The sequence below is a fragment of the Scyliorhinus canicula genome, chromosome 8 (genome assembly GCF_902713615.1).
Source record: "Scyliorhinus canicula chromosome 8, sScyCan1.1, whole genome shotgun sequence".
Classification (NCBI taxonomy): domain Eukaryota; kingdom Metazoa; phylum Chordata; class Chondrichthyes; order Carcharhiniformes; family Scyliorhinidae; genus Scyliorhinus; species Scyliorhinus canicula.
In genome coordinates, this window is record NC_052153.1 from 7,996,546 (window position 1) to 8,014,851 (window position 18,306).

The following is an 18,306-nucleotide window of genomic DNA, read 5'->3' on the forward strand; positions in this document are numbered from 1 at the left end:
AAGATGTAGATTACAAGCAGCGTCAAAAAGGCGGAGGGAAAGAGGTGGGGAGGTTTAGGGAGGGAATTCCAGACCTTAGGGCCCAGACAGCTAAGGGTACAATCGCCAATGGTGGGATAATTAAGATCGAGGATGTGCAAGAGGCCAGAGTTGGAGAAATGCAGATACCTTGGAGGGTTGTAGGACTAAACGGGGTGATAGAAATAGAGAGGAATTGAGGCAGCAAAGGGCCAATACAAAAGGCTTGGTCCCACACCCATCACTCAGGGCGAAGGTCAATTTTATTATGGTAACTGATTTTTAACATCTATCAGCACAATGATCAGTTTTGTAACTGTAAGAATGTAGAGTGTTGTTTGCTCGTCCACACCAACCATTGCCCGATTATTCAGCTATGTGACCAATATGGATATTGGGGGGGAAAAACAGAAATCACCCAACTTTACCTCGATGGCCTGTCCCACAAGCAAGAGCTAAAATTACCGCACTTGTTAGTTCTGCATGTGACATCCCTTGCAGCTGTAACCATCTGATTTCACTGCTTTCTTACTCTTAGCCCCTGTCTCTGCTTAGTGGTCAGTGGAGCATTCCCAGGCCCCTTGACCCACTGCCGGGGGTCTGGAGCGGAGGTCTTGAGCACTTTTAACAGGTTCCCACACTGGATCAAGAGCATCAGGAATTGAACCTTAACCTTCTCACCCCATGTCCCTCGTCCACTCCCAATGTCAAGAATATACACCGGTTGTTTTAAAAAGTATATACTTTTGTGTTGCAACAGATTTTGGCCTCCCTCGGGCCAAGAGAGCGGTTCAGCCAGGTGTCCGACCCTCCCTGCTTCTGAAAATTGTGCACATGTGTGAGAATGTTGGGCAGGGATAAAATTGATCTTGGTTACAATTCCTTTCACAGTTGTTCATAGAATCCCTACAGTGCAGAAGGGTGCCATTCGGCCCATCGAGTCTGCACCGGCCTTTGGAAAGAGCACCCTACTTAGGACCCCGCCTCCACCCTATCCTCGCAACCCAGTAACCCCTCCGAACCTTTTGGACACTGAGGGGCAATTTAGCATGGCCAGTCCACCTATCCTGCTGACCTTTGAAGTGTGGGAGGAAACCGGAGCACCCGGAGGAAACCCAAGCTGAACCCACGTTGAACAGCTTTTCAAGGTTCGCATCACTCACTTTGTGTATTAGAAGGATTGGGCCCTAAAGGGGCACTGGAGAATTATACAGTCATCTTCCTGTATGAGGAAAGGGGGGGGGGGGAATTGTGAGAATAATTTTAATTGGCGCTTTGTTTTAAATCAAAATTTAATGGCAGATACATCCTGATTGATGGAAGGACGACAAGCAATTATTTTTAACACACTTAAAAAGCTTTGCAGTTGAAAATTCTGGTGTATGCCGTCTGAAATAATGATCCCAGAATGAAATACTTTCACTACAGTGGTAGCAAGAGAACAAACACATCAAAGCAACTTTTAAAAATCTAGCTCAGTCGGTTCTATAGAAGCTGAAACTCAAGAAGGCACTCTTTGCTCCGATGCAGCAAGGGGATTGGGAATTACTTTAACCATCTTGTTTTGATTTAGTACTAATGCCAGGTTTGAAATCTATTGCCATTGTAGGGCAGGGGACCATCATAATGATGACCAAAGACTTTGATGCAGTTACAGAAGTCGGAATCCACCAGGATGACTTTGGCGAAGGTGAGTGCACTGCCTTGTTTCAAAGATAACTTTTAAGACCTGCCTTTCTCCTCTGTGGAACTCCAGCATAAACCCCCAGTCATGTGTAAGTACCTCTGCTAAGATTTAGTGAATAATTCCACACCTTTCTGTCAGAATAACACCAACTTACTTTTGAGCTGCCTTGTTCGAAGAAGGTTTGCAACAACTTGTTCAGATTGGATTCTGCATCCTGTCAAAATCCTACTCTTTTTTTGTAAAATAATTTCTTTTGAAGGGTCAGTGCAGACTCGATGGGCCGAATATCCTCCTGCTTTATAGGGATTCAATGATTTTACATCAGTGTTCTCCAACCACCTTTATAAACAGCTGTGCCATAATTTTCTGCAGGATGGTAAAAGGTCACCAGGCCAATATGAACCCACTCGCTTATTGATCTCCTTCCTCGTGCACTCACCCTTTTTGATGATCCTCCTCCTCTCCCCCCCCCCCCCCCCCCCCCCCCCCCAAACTCCTTATTGAGGCAAGGAGGAGACCCATAGCCAATTCAGGAAACGTGTGACCCCTTAAAAGTGATTGAGTGAGCTTGCAATCCATTGCCTATTTACTGGAATCCTGGATTCCTTTAGTCATGATTTCAGTTTCCAACAACTGCTTCAAACCCTTTCTTGATGAGTTTGCAAGGAGTCCTCCCTCACCACCACCTCCGAGATGCCGTCCCTCAGGCTGTTCAGAGGAAGATAGAATCGGCACGCATCCAACTCCACAGATTCTAGATGTTTTAAACAGACCGTCCTCGGTTCCTAGAATTATACAACTTCCACAGTGCAGAAGGAGGCCATTCAGCTCATTGAGTCTGCACTGACCCTCTGAATGAGTACCCTACCTAGGCCCGCTCCCCAGCTCTATCCCCATAACCCCACCTAACCTGCACACTTTTGGACACTAAAGGGTAATTTAGCATCGCCATTCCACCTAACCTGCACTTGTTTGGACTGTGGGTGGAAACCGGAGCACCCGGAGGAAACCCACACAGACACGGGGAGAACGCACAAACTCCACACAGACAGTGACCCGAGGTCGGAATTGAACCCGGATCCCTGGTGCTGTGAGGCAGCAGTGCTAACCACTGTGCCTCCATGCTGCCCCAGTAGCCTCTTGGCATTATGCAAAAACATTCTCTCCACTTGCTTGTTCCCAATGTCCTCAGTAATAGTAAAGACCTGAAGCAGATCCTCTATCATCCTCTGCCAGTCCGGAAATCTAAGACACAACGCGCATCTCCATAGTTTTTCTGGCAGACAAAGCGACGGACCGAATATCCTCCTCCTGTGCTGTGTGATAGTTTAGTGGCACTAATGCCGGGAATCATCCTTGCTGCCCATAATTGTATGTTCTCTGCAGCCAAATTCAGAAGGGGTGGGGGAATCAACCTAGATTGGTGTGGTGTGCTTGGAGGCTCAACGGCCCACCCTGTGCCTTGGCTGTCTGATGAGAAGGTGGGTCCTGGTGTAAAGGTGCTAAGAGAAAGAGGCAATCAATACCGCAACTTCACTTCCTTTGTATGGAAAAAAAATAAGAATGAAATGGCTTATTTGCAACTAGCTGTTTTATCTATTATGTGTCTATCAATTATGTTTTTCCTTTCAGGAAAATTCATCACTGTCGGTTGGGGTAAGAAGGAGACGCAGTTCCATGGAGCAGAGGGTAAACAAGCAGCTCGTTGTAAGCCAGTAGTGAGTGTTCGGTTGAACTCTTATATCCAGTTGTTCTGTCCCTGGTTCATGTTCAATGAAGTTAATTGCTGTGAACTATTTATTTTATGGGGCTGGTGGTTGAACAAGTTTCGCTGTCTTATGGAACTAAATTCCTTATGAATTGTGACCTCACAGCTAAGCGAATACATCAGGGCTACTGACATGGCGCCGTGAATTAGCACAGAACATAGAATGCTTAAAGCACAGAAGGAGGCCATCTTGCCGATCGAGTCCGTACTGGCTGTCTTTAGCCAGTCCCACTCCCTGGCGCCCTGCAAATCTTTTCTCTTAACGCACTAAGCCACGATTTGAGTGTGCCACCATGGCCCTCTCACGCGGTATATTCCTAACCAGTTGCCGTCTAATGTTCTTCCTCATGGTGCCTTTATGGGAGGGGGGAGGGGGGGGGGGGCACGGCAGCAGCGAGAGGAGGGGCAAGTAGGAAAATGGAGTTAAGGTCAGGGTAAGATCAGCCATCATCTCATTGAATGGCCGAGCAGACCCGATGGCCAAATTCGTACAATTTGATGTTCTTTTGCCATTCACTGTAAACTTATGTCCTTTGGTTCTGGACCCTCCTACTAATAGGGACAGTTTCTATTTATTTTATCCAGAAATCCAGGGGGCCTCACGGTAGCATGGTGGTTAGCATCAATGCTTCACAGCTCCAGGGTCCCAGGTTCGATTCCCGGCTGGGTCACTGTCTGTGTGGAGTCTGCACGTCCTCCCCGTGTGTGCGTGGGTTTCCTCCGGGTGCTCCGGTTTCCTCCCACAGTCCAAAGATGTGCGGGTTAGGTGGATTGGCCATGCTAAATTGCCCGTAGTGTAAGGTTAATGGGGGGATTGTTGGGTTACGGGTATACGGGTTACGTGGGTTGAAGTGGGGTGATCATTGTTCGGCACAACATCGAGGGCCGAAGAGCCTGTTCTGTGCTGTACTGTTCTATGTTCTAAACCTCATGGTTTTGAACACTCCTCTGTCAGGGCAGCCCCGCAAGCCCTCCAAGCTCTCTGCACTCCTCTAATTCTGGCCTCCTGATTATCCCGGATTTTAATTGTTCCACTGTTATCTGCTGTACCTTCCGTTGCCTAGTTCCTAAGCTCCAGAATTCCCATCCTAAACATCTCTGCTTCTCTTTCCTCCTTGATGATGCCCCTTCCCTATCTCTTTGACCTAATCTAACCGTATGTAGATTGATGTCCAAATTTGCTTCATAATGCTCCTGTGAAGTGCCTTGGGATGTTTTATCACAGGCGCTACATAAGTATTAGTTGTTTGCTGATTACGCAAGATGTCATGGCTAGGTTTGATTCTGCTCTCACCTGTTTTTCACACCCATTCCAAATAGAATAGTTCTCTTTTTCCTTTTGTTCTCAGACAGACAAGTAATCAACTCTTGGGTTTTTACTGCTCCGTACACCTCAGCTACTCGCTATCTAAGCAACTAACTTGTGGGACTCTAGTCATGTATGTACTGTACTGTCTTCCCAAATATATTATAGATTCTGTCATGAAATTTCTTATTCTCTTTGATAGGAAATCCAGCCAGCATTTCCTTGGGATGATCAGAAGCCACGAGTGACCTGGCGAGGGGATGGGCAACTGTTTGCTGTCAGTACCATTTGTCCTGTGGCCGGTATGTATCCGCCTTTGACTAACATTTGGATCGACACTTGAAAGGGGAAGTGCAGGCAGAGCTTCTGGGTTGAGTTGGATCCAAGGTCACACCCAGTGATGGCAATTCAGAACCAAGTCAACCCAATTGAACAGATTTGGTGATCCAGTCCTGAGACAGAGAGGTTAACAGTGCTCCAAGCCACTGTTGATAATTGACTAGCCAACCTGGTTCACAAATGGAAACCAGCGGCTATCTCTGGGGGCAGTAAGCCTGTGCACTAATATCGGGTTTCTTCCCATTACTTGTCGTAGAATAATGACGGCACAGAAGGAGGCCATTTGGCTCATTGAGTCTTGTGCAAGGGATGGACTCCTTCCAGCCCGTTTGTGAGACTGAGGACCAAACTGTGAACAAGGGTGGAATTGTTACCCTCGCACCTCCATACAGCCCTTCAGTCTAAAGCTGTAATGAGTGTAGTTATCCCAGCTGGACTAGCATTGGGAAACAAATCGGTGTTTTTTTCTGGAATGATGGAAGCTGAATAAACTGCAGGTGGACCTCGGTGCACACCTGAGAATGCCTGAGCATTGGCTCTGCCAACTTGCATCAAAACTATGGTATTGGGTTAAATGGGACTTGTCCCTACAAGGAAAGAGCATGCGTTCCCTGTCAGGAAAATAGAATTGGCGACTCTTCTGCATCACATAGGAGGAGCAACCAGTTGGTCAAACAAAAATCAGTTTACGCTTGAAAATTGTTTCAAGAGTGCGGCTGCCTGCTGAAGATTTGCAGCATTGGGAATCGCTGTGTTGTGGTTGGAAATCGCTGCTCACAATGTTCCTGGGGACACATTTCGGATTGTGGTGGGATCTTTGCACTTGTCCTTCTCAATAATTAACCTCGATATAAATTTTAGCAAGCCCTCGCAAACGCTGCGATTTTTGCCCCTCCGGTTGAGAAAGAAGGGTAAATGACTTTAATGTGGACCCTTGTGTAAGTTTTCACTGCACTTTGAACAAGGTTTCATGTATTTACTCTTCAGGATATTGAAATATCCTTTTCGTCTTTGATGTTTTTCACCCTCTCATTTTTCATATATTATATACATGTAAGAGCCATTTATTTTCATAATTTATACAAGTCTGATGTCAGTCCAAATTAAATCTTCTCATGTAGGATCCAGAAAGCTGAGAATATGGAATAGAGAATGCGTGCTCCAGTCAACTAGTGAGTCTGTTAGTGGACTCGAACAGGCCCTGTGCTGGAAGTGAGTAACTTAAATCTCACCCTGATGTTCCTCTGGAAGTTTATAGGTCTTACTCTGTGTGGGAATACTTGCTGTCACTTGGCTAATGCAATTTGGGACAGAATTTGCTGTAAAAATAACCACATGCTAACAACGCAAGCTATTATTACTGCATAAACCATCCTGCAAATTCAGGCAAGGAAAAGATGTGCACCAAGTTGCCAGAACATATTTGGTTGATTTATGCCGCATCATTGCTTGCTAAGCGAAGAGCGGCCACCATGAGATAGCCCAACCAGCAAATTTGTACTCACTAAATTAACCAAGTTGCTATCTTACAGGAGATATTCCTCTTCTGCAGAGTTCCTTTGTGGAATATTGACTGCTCATACTTTGACGAAGTAGTTGCACATGGGAAATTTGCACAGAGATGTCCTGTAGCCTGTATTCTCCAACAGGTCTCAGTTCTGTCCTTTTACCTCTGGTATTTAGTAGCTGGTTCGGGATGCAGAACGAGGCCAACAGCGCCGGTTCAATCCCTGTACTGGCTGAGGTTATTCATGCAGGTCCCGCCTTCTCAACCTTGCCCCTCGCCTGAGGTGTGGTGATCCTCAGGTTAAATCCCCGCCAGTCAGCTTTCCTCAAAGGGGAAAGCAGCCTATGGTCATCTGGGACTGTGGCAACTTTACCGTACCGTACATTCAGCTGAGATATTAAACAAAGCCTTGCCTGTCCTCGAGTGGATGTAAAAGGTTGCATAGCACAATTCCAAAGCACATAATTGTCCTGGCAAATATTTATCCATCAACTAACGTTTCTTAAACAGATTACTTGGCTGCTATCTCTTTGCTGTTTTCTGGTAGCTTGCCATGCACAATCTTCCTGCTGCTTTTCCTACATTACAATAGTGATCATAAAATGTGCTTCAGTGGTTGTGAAGTGCTTTAGGCCATCCCGAGGTTGGGAGAGGTACCAGACAAATACAGATCTTGTAACTGAGAGCAGAAATTTGCCTTGTGTGAAGATAGGTAGGGGAATAATCCTGCAATCTACCTGCGGGTTATGATGACTTAATAGTAATCTTTATTATTGTCACAAGTAAGCTTACATTAACATCGCAATGAAGTTACTGTGAAAATCACCCTGGTTGCCACACTCCGGCGCCTGTTTGGGTACACACAGGGAGAATTCAGACCGTCCAATTCACCTGACCAGCACATCTTTCGGGACTTGGGCCTCCAGAACGCAAAATAATCTATTTCTCAAATCTTTTGCTTTTAACCCTGCTGAGGTTTGACGTGAACTCTGATACAATTGAACAACTTAAAACATTTTTAATAAAAATCCCATCAGTGGATATCAGCCATGGCCCAGGCTCAAAAGATTGTGTTCAAGCCTCCCCAATATTAGTGCATCTTTGGACTGGCATTGGTAGAAGGCTGAGTTTTCTGTATTCTTTGTGAGCAGTAACCTCCTCATTCTGAACCATGTATCAGTCTGGCATGTCTAGCCGAGCGCAACCAACATCTGTCCCTTACAGACACCGCAGCTGTTGATCAGAGTCACACAAATTCCACACTTGGAGTTACACACTGCTGCCGTACTGTGATTAGATTGAAAGGGTGCTTTGTTTCAGATGTATACACTACTTCTGTTGGAAATAAGAAGTTATTTGTCCATAAACAGGAACCTAAATTTTCCATGGTCATGATATTTATTTTGAATTGAAATGCGAGATATCTGGGAATCCCTTGTAATCCGCGTGTGTGTTTTTCATTGCAACATTCCACTGCTAGACCATCAGGGAACCTGATTGCATCCACACAGCGAAAGCTTAACAAGCACAACGTTGTCTTCTTCGAACAGAATGGTTTACAGCACGGAGAGTTTTCGCTTCCTTTTGACAAAGGCCAAGTTAAGGCAAGTACTGGCGGTTCCTTTCACCCCTTTGAACTTTTTCCCCTTTCCACGTGTACTCTGTCCGGATGATCTTTTAGATTTGACTGTGGCCATCATGGTCGGGTTTGGCTCTGTCCTTATCTGAAGCCCCCACCTCCATCCGTGCACAGTGAGGTAACCTGACTACCCGTCAATGTAGCGAACCCTAAACAATGTTTCCTACCCTAGCCAAGAAATATGGACAATGATGATATTGTCCCAGCACCCTACAGAAATTGCTTTGACTAAGCACAGTGTCTATTGTGTCAGCCAATGAATTAGACGTAGGTGGGATGTACAGCAAGACTGATAGAAAACACACATGTGACAAATATTTATCAAACAGCCTATTTAAACGGCGCACCACAACAGTCTATAGAGTCGAATTAAGAAAAGGCCGTTACAAACTGCAGCAACATCTGATAAAAGCGGTGTGATTTCTCCACTAAAATATAGTGAGTGGAGAGCGATAACACAAATTATGTGCATAAAGCCAATCCCATGGTCTCCAGGGATAATTAATGGGGTGTCACCCAACAGTAATATCCATATTTAAACTAATTCAGCAGGGGCATGGGAACCTGGATTGTAGTTTTGGGGTACGGGAGATTGAGAGTATAGAGGTCAGGAGCACAGTTTTGACTTCGCAGGAGGGTGCCAGTGTTCAGGTAGGTGGTTTGAAGTGTGTCTACTTCAATGCCAGGAGTATACGAAATAAGGTAGGGGAACTGGCAGCATGGGTGGGTACCTGGGACTTCGACGTTGTGGCCATTTCAGAGACATGGATAGAGCAGGGACAGGAATGGTTGTTGCAGGTTCCGGGGTTTAGGTGTTTTAGTAAGCTCAGAGAAGGGGGCAAAAGAGGGGGAGGTGTGGCGCTGCTAGTCAAGGACAGTATTACGGTGGCGGAAAGGATGCTAGATGGGGACTCTTCTTCTGAGGTAGTATGGGCTGAGGGTAGAAACAGGAAAGGAGAGGTCACCCTGTTGGGAGTTTTCTATAGGCCACCTAATAGTTCTAGGGATGTAGAGGAAAGGATGGCGAAGATGATTCTGGAAAAGAGCGAAAGTAACAGGGTAGTTGTTATGGGAGACTTTAACTTTCCAAATATTGACTGGAAAAGATATAGTTCGAGTACATTAGATGGGTCGTTCTTTGTACAATGTGTGCAGGAGGGTTTCCTGACACAATATGTTGACAGGCCAACAAGAGGCGAGGCCACATTGGATTTGGTTTTGGGTAATGAACCAGGCCAGGTGTTAGATCTGGAGGTAGGTGAGCACTTTGGAAACAGTGACCACAATTCGGTGACTTTTGCGTTAGTGATGGAAAGGGATAAGTATACCCCACAAGGCAAGAGTTATAGCTGGGGGAAGGGCAATTATGATGCCATTAGACATGACTTAGGATGTGTTGGTTGGAGAAGTAGGCTGCAAGGGTTGGGCACACTGGATATGTGGAGCTTAGAACATAGAACAGTACAGCACAGAACAGGCCCTTCGGCCCTCAATGTTGTGCCGAGCCATGATCACCCTACTCAAACCCACGTATCCACCCTATACCCGTAACCCAACAAACCCCCCTTAACCTTACTTTTATTAGGACACTACGGGCAATTTAGCATGGCCAATCCACCTAACCCGCACATCTTTGGACTGTGGGAGGAAACCGGAGCACCCGGAGGAAACCCACGCACACAGGGGGAGGACGTGCAGACTCCACACAGACAGTGACCCAGCCGGGAATCGAACCTGGGACCCTGGAGCTGTGAAGCATTTATGCTAACCACCATGCTACCCTGCTGCCCCTTGTTCAAGGAACAGCTATTGCATGTTCTTGATAAGTACGTACCAGTCAGGCAGGGAGGAAGGGGTCGAGCGAGGGAACCGTGGTTTATCAAAGAAGTGGAATCTCTTGTTAAGAGGAAGAAGGAGGCCTATGTGAAGATGAGGCATGAAGTTTCAGTTGGGGCGCTTGATAGTTACAAGGAAGTGAGGAAGGATCTAAAGAGAGAGCTGAGACGAGCAAGGAGGGGACATGAGAAGTCTTTGGCAGGTAGGATCAAGGAAAACCCAAAAGCTTTCTATAGGTGTGTCAGGAATAAAAGAATGACTAGGGTAAGAGTAGGGCCAGTCAAGGACAGTGGTGGGAAGTTGTGTGTGGAGGCTGAGGAGATAAGTGAGATACTAAATGAATACTTTTCGTCAGTATTCACTCAAGAAAAAGATAATATTGTGGAGGAGAATGCTGAGACCCAGGCTATTAGAATAGATCTGATGTGGAGATGCCGGCGTTGGACTGGGGTGAGCACAGTAAGAAGTCTTACAACACCAGGTTAAAGTCCAACAGGTTTGTTTCAAACACGAGCTTTCGGAGCACGGCTCCTTCTTCAGGTGAATCACCTGAAGAAGGAGCCGTGCTCCGAAAGCTCGTGTTTGAAACAAACCTGTTGGACTTTAACCTGGTGTTGTAAGACTTCTTACTGTATTAGAATAGATGGCATTGAGGTGCGTAGGGAAGAGTGTTGGCAATTCTGGACAAGGTGAAAATAGATAAGTCCCCGGGGCCGGATGGGATTTATCCTAGGATTCTCTGGGAAGCCAGGGAAGAGATTGCTGAGCCTTTGGCTTTGATTTTTAGGTCATCATTGGCTACAGGAATAGTGCCAGAGGACTGGAGGATAGCAAATGTGGTCCCTTTGTTCAAGAAGGGGAGTAGAGATAACCCCGGTAACTATAGGCCGGTGAGCCTAATGTCTGTTGTGGGTAAAGTCTTGGAGAGGATTATAAAAGATACGATTTATAATCATCTAGATAGGAATAATATGATTAGGGATAGTCAGCATGGTTTTGTGAAGGGTAGATCATGCCTCACAAACCTTATCGAGTTCTTTGAGAAGGTGACTGAACAGGTAGACGAGGGTAGAGCAGTTGATGTGGTGTATATGGATTTCAGTAAAGCGTTTGATAAGGTTCCCCACGGTCGGCTATTGCAGAAAATACGGAGGCTGGGGATTGAGGGTGATTTAGAGATGTGGATCAGAAATTGGCTAGTTGAAAGAAGACAGAGGGTGGTGGTTGATGGCAAATGTTCAGAATGGAGTTCAGTTACGAGTGGCGTACCACAAGGATCTGTTCTGGGGCCGTTGCTGTTTGTCATTTTTATAAATGACCTAGAGGAGGGCGCAGAAGGATGGGTGAGTAAATTTGCAGACGACACTAAAGTCGGTGGAGTTGTAGACAGTGTGGAAGGATGTTGCAGGTTACAGAGGGACATAGATAAGCTGCAGAGCTGGGCTGAGAGGTGGCAAATGGAGTTTAATGTAGAGAAGTGTGAGGTGATTCACTTTGGAAAGAAAAACAGGAATGCGGAATATTTGGCTAATGGTAAAATTCTTGGCAGTGTGGATGAGCAGAGGGATCTCGGTGTCCATGTACATAGATCCCTGAAAGTTGCCACCCAGGTTGATAGGGTTGTGAAGAAGGCCTATGGTGTGTTGGCCTTTATTGGTAGAGGGATTGAGTTCCGGAGCCATGAGGTCATGTTGCAGCTGTACAAAACTCTGGTACGGCTGCATTTGGAGTATTGCGTACAGTTCTGGTCGCCTCATTATAGGAAGGACGTGGAAGCTTTGGAACGGGTGCAGAGGAGATTTACCAGGATGTTGCCTGGTATGGAGGGAAAATCTTATGAGGAAAGGCTGATGGACTTGAGGTTGTTTTTGTTAGAGAGAAGAAGGTTAAGAGGTGACTTAATAGAGGCATACAAAATGATCAGAGGGTTAGACAGGGTGGACAGCGAGAGCCTTCTCCCACGGTTGGGGGTGGCTAGCACGAGGGGACATAGCCTTAAATTGAGGGGTAATAGATATAGGACAGAGGTCAGAGGTGGCTTTTTTACGCAAAGAGTGGTGAGGCCGTGGAATGCCCTACCTGCAACAGTAGTGAACTCGCCAACATTGAGGGCATTTAAAAGTTTATTGGATAAGCATATGGATGATAAGGGCATAGTGTAGGTTAGATGGACTTTAGTTTTTTTTTTCCATGTCGGTGCAACATCGAGGGCCGAAGGGCCTGTACTGCGCTGTATCGTTCTATATATACATCCATACAAGCACAGACAAGATGATGATGTTTTGCTTGCTCACCATATGGTGGACTAGTCTACTGAGCCATCTTTGTCTTCTGAAGTAATTTCAGTCAATAGTGTTTCAAATATCCTGCAAGATTTTGTGTAATTAGATTTTTAACTTTCAGATATCTGAATTACAGCATCCTTTGGTGTCTGGTTAAATTGCTAAAATGTGATGAATAGAATTGCATTTGTAGCGAGAAGTATCGTTAAGATTTTTGTGAAATTAGATTCTTGTAAACGGAAATACACATTTACCCCGATTTAACTTCAATTATGGAACATTTTTGCATTGATTTTTTTTATTTAAGAAATTGCAATTGGGTTGTTAACACAGTGGCTACATCTGTCGATTAGTTTACTGGTGTTCATTTGTATTTCAGATTTCTAGGGTTTTGTTTGTGAAATTCTTCACGTGACTGTTCACCCTTATTTTGCCTTTTCTCCGTTTTTTTGGAGCACCAAAGCTTCACCCCCTCATTATCCCCCCCCCTTCGTTAATATTTTTACCTGTGCTATGAAACAATATATGCTACAACATTTTGGTTTGTGGGCGGGCGGCACAGTGGCGCGTTGGTTAGCACTGCTGCCTCACGATGCGGGGGGACCCGGGTTTGATCCCGGGTCACTGTCCGTGCGGGGTTTGCACATTCTCCCCGTGTCTGCATGAGTCGTACCCCCACAACCTGAAGATATGCAGGGTAGGTGATTGGCCATGCTAAATTGCTCCTTAATTGGGGAAATAAAATTGGATACTCTAAATTAAATTAAATACAATTTTGGTTTGTATCAGATTGAGGTTGGAATAAGATATAATTTGTACATCACCTCTGATCCGATTATATGCTGAAATTCAAACCTATGTTACATACCACTCTTAAAATGCAAGAAGGTTTAGATTGGATTATATTGGGTTTCATTGGATTGGATTGGATTGGATTTGTTTATTATCACGTGTACCGAGGTACAGTGAAAAGTATTTTTCTGCAAGCAGCTCAACAGATCATTCAGTACATTGGAAGAAAGGGAATTGAACAGAATTCAAGAAAGTACATGAGAATACATAATAGGGCTACACAATATATACAATGTAACTACATAAGCATTGGCATCGGATGAAGCAGACAGGGTGTAGTATTAATGAGGACAGTCCATAAAAGGGTCGTTTAGGAGTCTGGTGACAGTGGGGAAGAAGCTGTTTTTGAGTCTGTTCGTCCGTGTTCTCAGACTTCTGAATCTCCTGCCCGATGGAAGAAGTTGGAAAAGTGAGTAAGCCGGGTGGGAGGGATCCTTGATTATGCTGCCTGCTTTCCCCCGGCAGCGGGAGGTGTAGATGGAATCGATGGATGGGAGGCAGGTTCGTGTGATGGACTGGGCGGTATTCACGACTCTCTGAAGTTCCTTGCGGTCCTGGGCCGAGCAGTTGCCATACCAGGCTGTGATGCAGCCCGAGAGGATGCTCTCTATAGTGCATCTGTAAAAGTTGGTAAGGGTTAATGTGGACATGCCAAATTTCCTTAGTTTCCTGAGGAAGTAAAGGCGCTGTTGTGCTTTCTTGGTGATAGCGTCGACATGAGTGGACCAGGATAGATTTTTGGTGATGTGCACCCCTAGGAATTTGAAGCTGCTCACCATCTCTACCTCAGCTCCGTTGATGCTGACAGGGGTGTGTACAGTACTATGCTTCCTGAAGTCGATGACCAGCTCTTTAGTTTTGCTGGCATTAAGGGAGAGATTGTTGTCATTGCACCACTCCACTAGGTTCTCTATCTCCCTCCTGTATTCAGACTCGTCGTTGTTCATCATATGAAAAGGCAGTAATAAGGAATACATTATTCTTTGTAAGCATATAGTTCATATTGAGGAAGACTGCAGAAAAATAATACTAATCTTTATTGTCACAAGTAGGCGGACATTAACACTGCAATGAAGTTACTGTGGAAATCCCCTAGCCGCCACACTCCGGCGCCTGTTCGAGTACACAGAGGGAGAATTTAGAATGTCCAAATTACGTAACAGCATGTCTTTTTGGGACTTGTGCGAGGAAACCGGAGCAGCCGGAGGAAACCCACGCAGACACTGGGAGAATGTGCAGACTCCACACAGACACTGACCCAAGCCGGGAATCGAACCTGGGACCCTGGAGTTGTGAAGCAGTTGTGCTAACCATTGTGCTGCCCACAAATGTGCTTTGTTGGACTCGTCCAGGGTGACACTGTTAACAAACTTGCTGAGCGGTTGTGTAACTGCAAGGGAATTTGTTTATATGGAAACATCTTCATAGAAAGAGTAAGAAGGTCACCTACTCATTGGAAAATAAGAGTCTAAACAGTGGTAGAAGCACAGAGTGATTAAGGGTGACAGATTCACAAATCCATCACATGTGCAAGCAAAGCACGTGGCTTCCTTTATAGAGGACTAGAACTCAAAAACAGAATTTATGTTAAAACTTAGGGAACCTTGGTTAGACCACTGTATGAGTACCTTGTAGAATTCTGGTCTGCACATTACAGAAAGGATGTGGGAACACTGGAGAAACCTCAAATCAATTCAGAATGTTGAACTGGAACTGCGTGGGTCCAACAACGTGGAAAGATGGAGCAACAACCTGGAAAGATAAAAGAGGGGGTGACGGTGTTTCGCTAGTGAAGTGAAGACAGAGGGTCTCAAATGGAAGCCTCCCAAGTTATGAAAGGATTCTGTAGTGTAGAAGTAGAAATGTTTCCATTTGTCAGTATATGTAAAACTAGGGGCCATCAATGCAAGATGGTTACTATTAAATCCAATAGGCAACTCGGGAGTATTGTCTTTACCCAGAGTGGTGAGAATGTGGAACTCTGTACCGTAGGGAAATAGAGGCATGGGGAAATCTTCCGGCTGTTCAACATCCTAGTGTGGGGTCGATTCAATCCCGTTAACAGCGGCGGGACCAGAGTATCCAGCCGCTAGCGGGCTGCCTCCTGTCACCAAGAAACAGGCCATGAGGAGGTCAGAGAATCTCGCTCGAAGAGTCATAGAGCTTTACAGCACAGAAAGGGACCCTTCGGTCCATCGTGTCTGTGCCGGTCATCAAGCACCCATCTATTCTAACTCCATTTTCCAGCACTTGGCCCTAACCTTGTACTCTTTGGCGTTTCAAGTGCTCATCTGAGGCAGAGATGCATTGAAGGAGAAGCTAAATAAGTCCAGGAGAGATAAAGGAATAGAAGGATCTGCCCTCAGCCTCGGGTGGAGCATAATGATTCTGCTTCTGTGCTGTACATTCTATATAACATTCGTAAAAAGCATTGAGATTTATTGCTGACATATTTAAGATGTCATTGGCTTTATCTAACCTGCTCTCACGCTACTGTCCGAATCAGACAATGAATTGGTCACATTAAAAAGAAAGCGTAGTTATATTCCTAACCTGTCGATTTTCTGCACTTAGTTGGAGATAATCTGTATGTTGCTGACTGGCTTGGCTTTTACTGTTGGGTTAGGTCAATGAGATGGTCTGGAACAGTGACTCTACTGTGTTGGCAGTCTGGCTGGAGGATTTGAGATCAACGAACGGAGGGATCAAAGACGTCCATCAAAATACATACGGTATTAAGTTATCTTCCAGACGCTCTGGTGTACGGGGTTGGGGGAGTGGGGGGGTACTTTGCCCTCTATCTAGCAAACTGTATCCAAGCAGAACATCAATTTGATTTTAACAAATTCTTCTGTTTGCTCTGCTTTACATTATGTCTGAAGATTGACTGCCTGAATATTACTTAGACTGCCAAGCCAGACCAAAATTCTGATGTTAAAATAATTATGGCTTAGAATCATAAACCAGAGTAAGAGGCCATTGGGCCTATCATGTTGTGCTAGCTCTTTAAAAGAGCTGTCCAAATGGTGTCTCACTCTTTCCACTTTCAAGTATTTATCCAATTAAAAATGACTAATAAATCTACCTCCATCCTGCCCTTCCAGGCCGCACATTCTAGACCTTCATAACTCGCTGCATTAAAAAGAAAATTCCTCTTCACCTCCCCTCCCGCTCTTTCGCCAGTTGACTTAAAGCTGGATCCTCTGGTTACCAATGCTGGGAAACAGTGCCTCTGCACGTATTGGATCAAATCCTCGTATAACTTTGAACCTCAAAATTGTGGCTGGTTGTGGTATTCGTGGATCAGCTCCTCGTTGAGTGATGCTGATTTTCATCAATCCAAAAAAGTAATAGTAACGGATCCGTGCCATATGATCCCAGTTGCAGTGTTATCCCCACTGAGAGTTATTGATCACTTAGCTAGGATCATGTTGTGGAGTGGTTGTTAGGGACGGGGGTGCATCTGTGGCTGTCACATGTCTATAATCTGGGCAGCCTGCCTCCTAAATCAGGTGGAGTGTTAGTGAGCCTATTTTGTGCATCACCTTCTCTCCAGATGCCCTACGCCTAAGTCATTGTTTTAAGAGAAAAAAATGCCATGCTTTCTGATTGGACATGATTGCAGCTTTAACCTTGGTCTCAGCAACACTTGGCTGTTTTTATTCTTGTTGTCTTGCAGTTCAGTTGTGGACAGTGGGCAACTACCACTGGTACCTGAAACAGAGCCTGCATTTTGGTGGTGACCGGGCGGAACGGATTGTATCCCTAATGTGGGATCCCGAGAGTCCCTATCGACTGCACGTGCTCTGCAGTGGGTGGCTTTACCTGTCCTTTAACTGGCATTGGACCATTGATCGAAGTACAGGAGAAGAGAGCGGTGACTTTGCTAACGTAGCTGTGATCGATGGAGGTAATCGTTTCCTTTGAGCCTGAGAATTGATGCTTGTATTGTGGGTAAATTTTAGCATTGATGTGTGTAACCCATCATCTTGTACTAACCTTAAGTGGAGCCATTTGAACTGAAAATACCTCCACCCCCATCATTCTGATTGTCATACTATCACAAGCATAATCATTTCCACATAAAAGCAGCACTGCTAAGTGCGTGTTTCGAATAGCAGTGAATCAAGCTATTCCCTTCAAATCGATTTATTTGTTTTGTTTCGAAATGAGGAAAGTAAGACAGAGCAGCCAAGTGGATAATACAATTGTACAGCACCGAGATTGGTCAGTCAGCCCATTGTACCCTTTGGAAAGAGCTCTCCAGTTGGAGCAAAGCTCTTCCTGAAAGTGGCTATTGCTTCTAATGCCCTTTCGGGCAGTGCATTGCAAAGCACAACAATTTGTTGTGGAAACCCCCCACCCCGTTTCCTAGAATGATTCTTTTGATCAAAATGCTCACGGTTTACTCGGGAATTAGTGCTGCCAATATGGCAGCAGTTGCTTCGGCAGCTCCCAGAAAAAGGAAGGATAAAATCTGAGCAGGCACTGTGCTTCCGATGGTTAACCCATCATCTGGAAAATGCTTGTGTGTCGACATAAGGCACCAGCAACGTGCAAATGTAATTGTGATGCACTGCTGGACGTTCATCGCAGTTACTGATTCAGGTCATGTGATCATTTGGGTAGGGCTCCAGAGATGCTAAGGCTTTGGGACCATGCTCCAGCCTGAAACATTGGCACCTACAGGAAAGGCGGAAACGGGCTTGAGGAATTTGAATGACTAGGGAACCCATGCTCATCGGCTGAGATGTTGTCTGAATCAGCCATTCCTCTTTGTGGGAGCTTGCTGTGTGCAGATTGGCTACTGTGTTCCCTATATCACGTAACCAGACTTCAAAAGTACTTTGGCAGTTTCGGATGTCCTATGGTCTCGAATAGCACAGAATAAATGTATCTTTTTCTGTTTTACTTTGTTTAACCTGTCGCGCTGCAGAAGGTACTGTGCATTGATTTATCGGTTTCTTAACGCACCTTTTCGAAGCAATTTGTGCCTGTGAATTATTTCTGGCATTAGCCAGTAATGCAAGACCGCATTCTTTTAAGAGATGTGGCCATCAGCATCTAGGCCA

The 18,306-nt window shown here is 45.3% G+C and overlaps 1 protein-coding gene across 2 annotated transcripts in view; it reads left to right on the plus strand.

Moving 5' to 3' along the window:
• elp1 (elongator acetyltransferase complex subunit 1) overlaps positions 1 to 18,306 on the plus strand; it is an 87,708-nt gene that overhangs the window by 9,093 nt on the left and 60,309 nt on the right. For both annotated transcript variants that reach the window (XM_038804111.1, XM_038804112.1), the window contains exons 5-11: positions 1,628 to 1,708; positions 3,338 to 3,423; positions 4,982 to 5,081; positions 6,240 to 6,330; positions 8,106 to 8,229; positions 15,861 to 15,966; positions 16,914 to 17,144. In XM_038804111.1, coding sequence (XP_038660039.1) covers positions 1,628 to 1,708; positions 3,338 to 3,423; positions 4,982 to 5,081; positions 6,240 to 6,330; positions 8,106 to 8,229; positions 15,861 to 15,966; positions 16,914 to 17,144 — 819 coding nt within the window. The remainder of the gene's footprint in view (positions 1 to 1,627; positions 1,709 to 3,337; positions 3,424 to 4,981; positions 5,082 to 6,239; positions 6,331 to 8,105; positions 8,230 to 15,860; positions 15,967 to 16,913; positions 17,145 to 18,306) is intronic.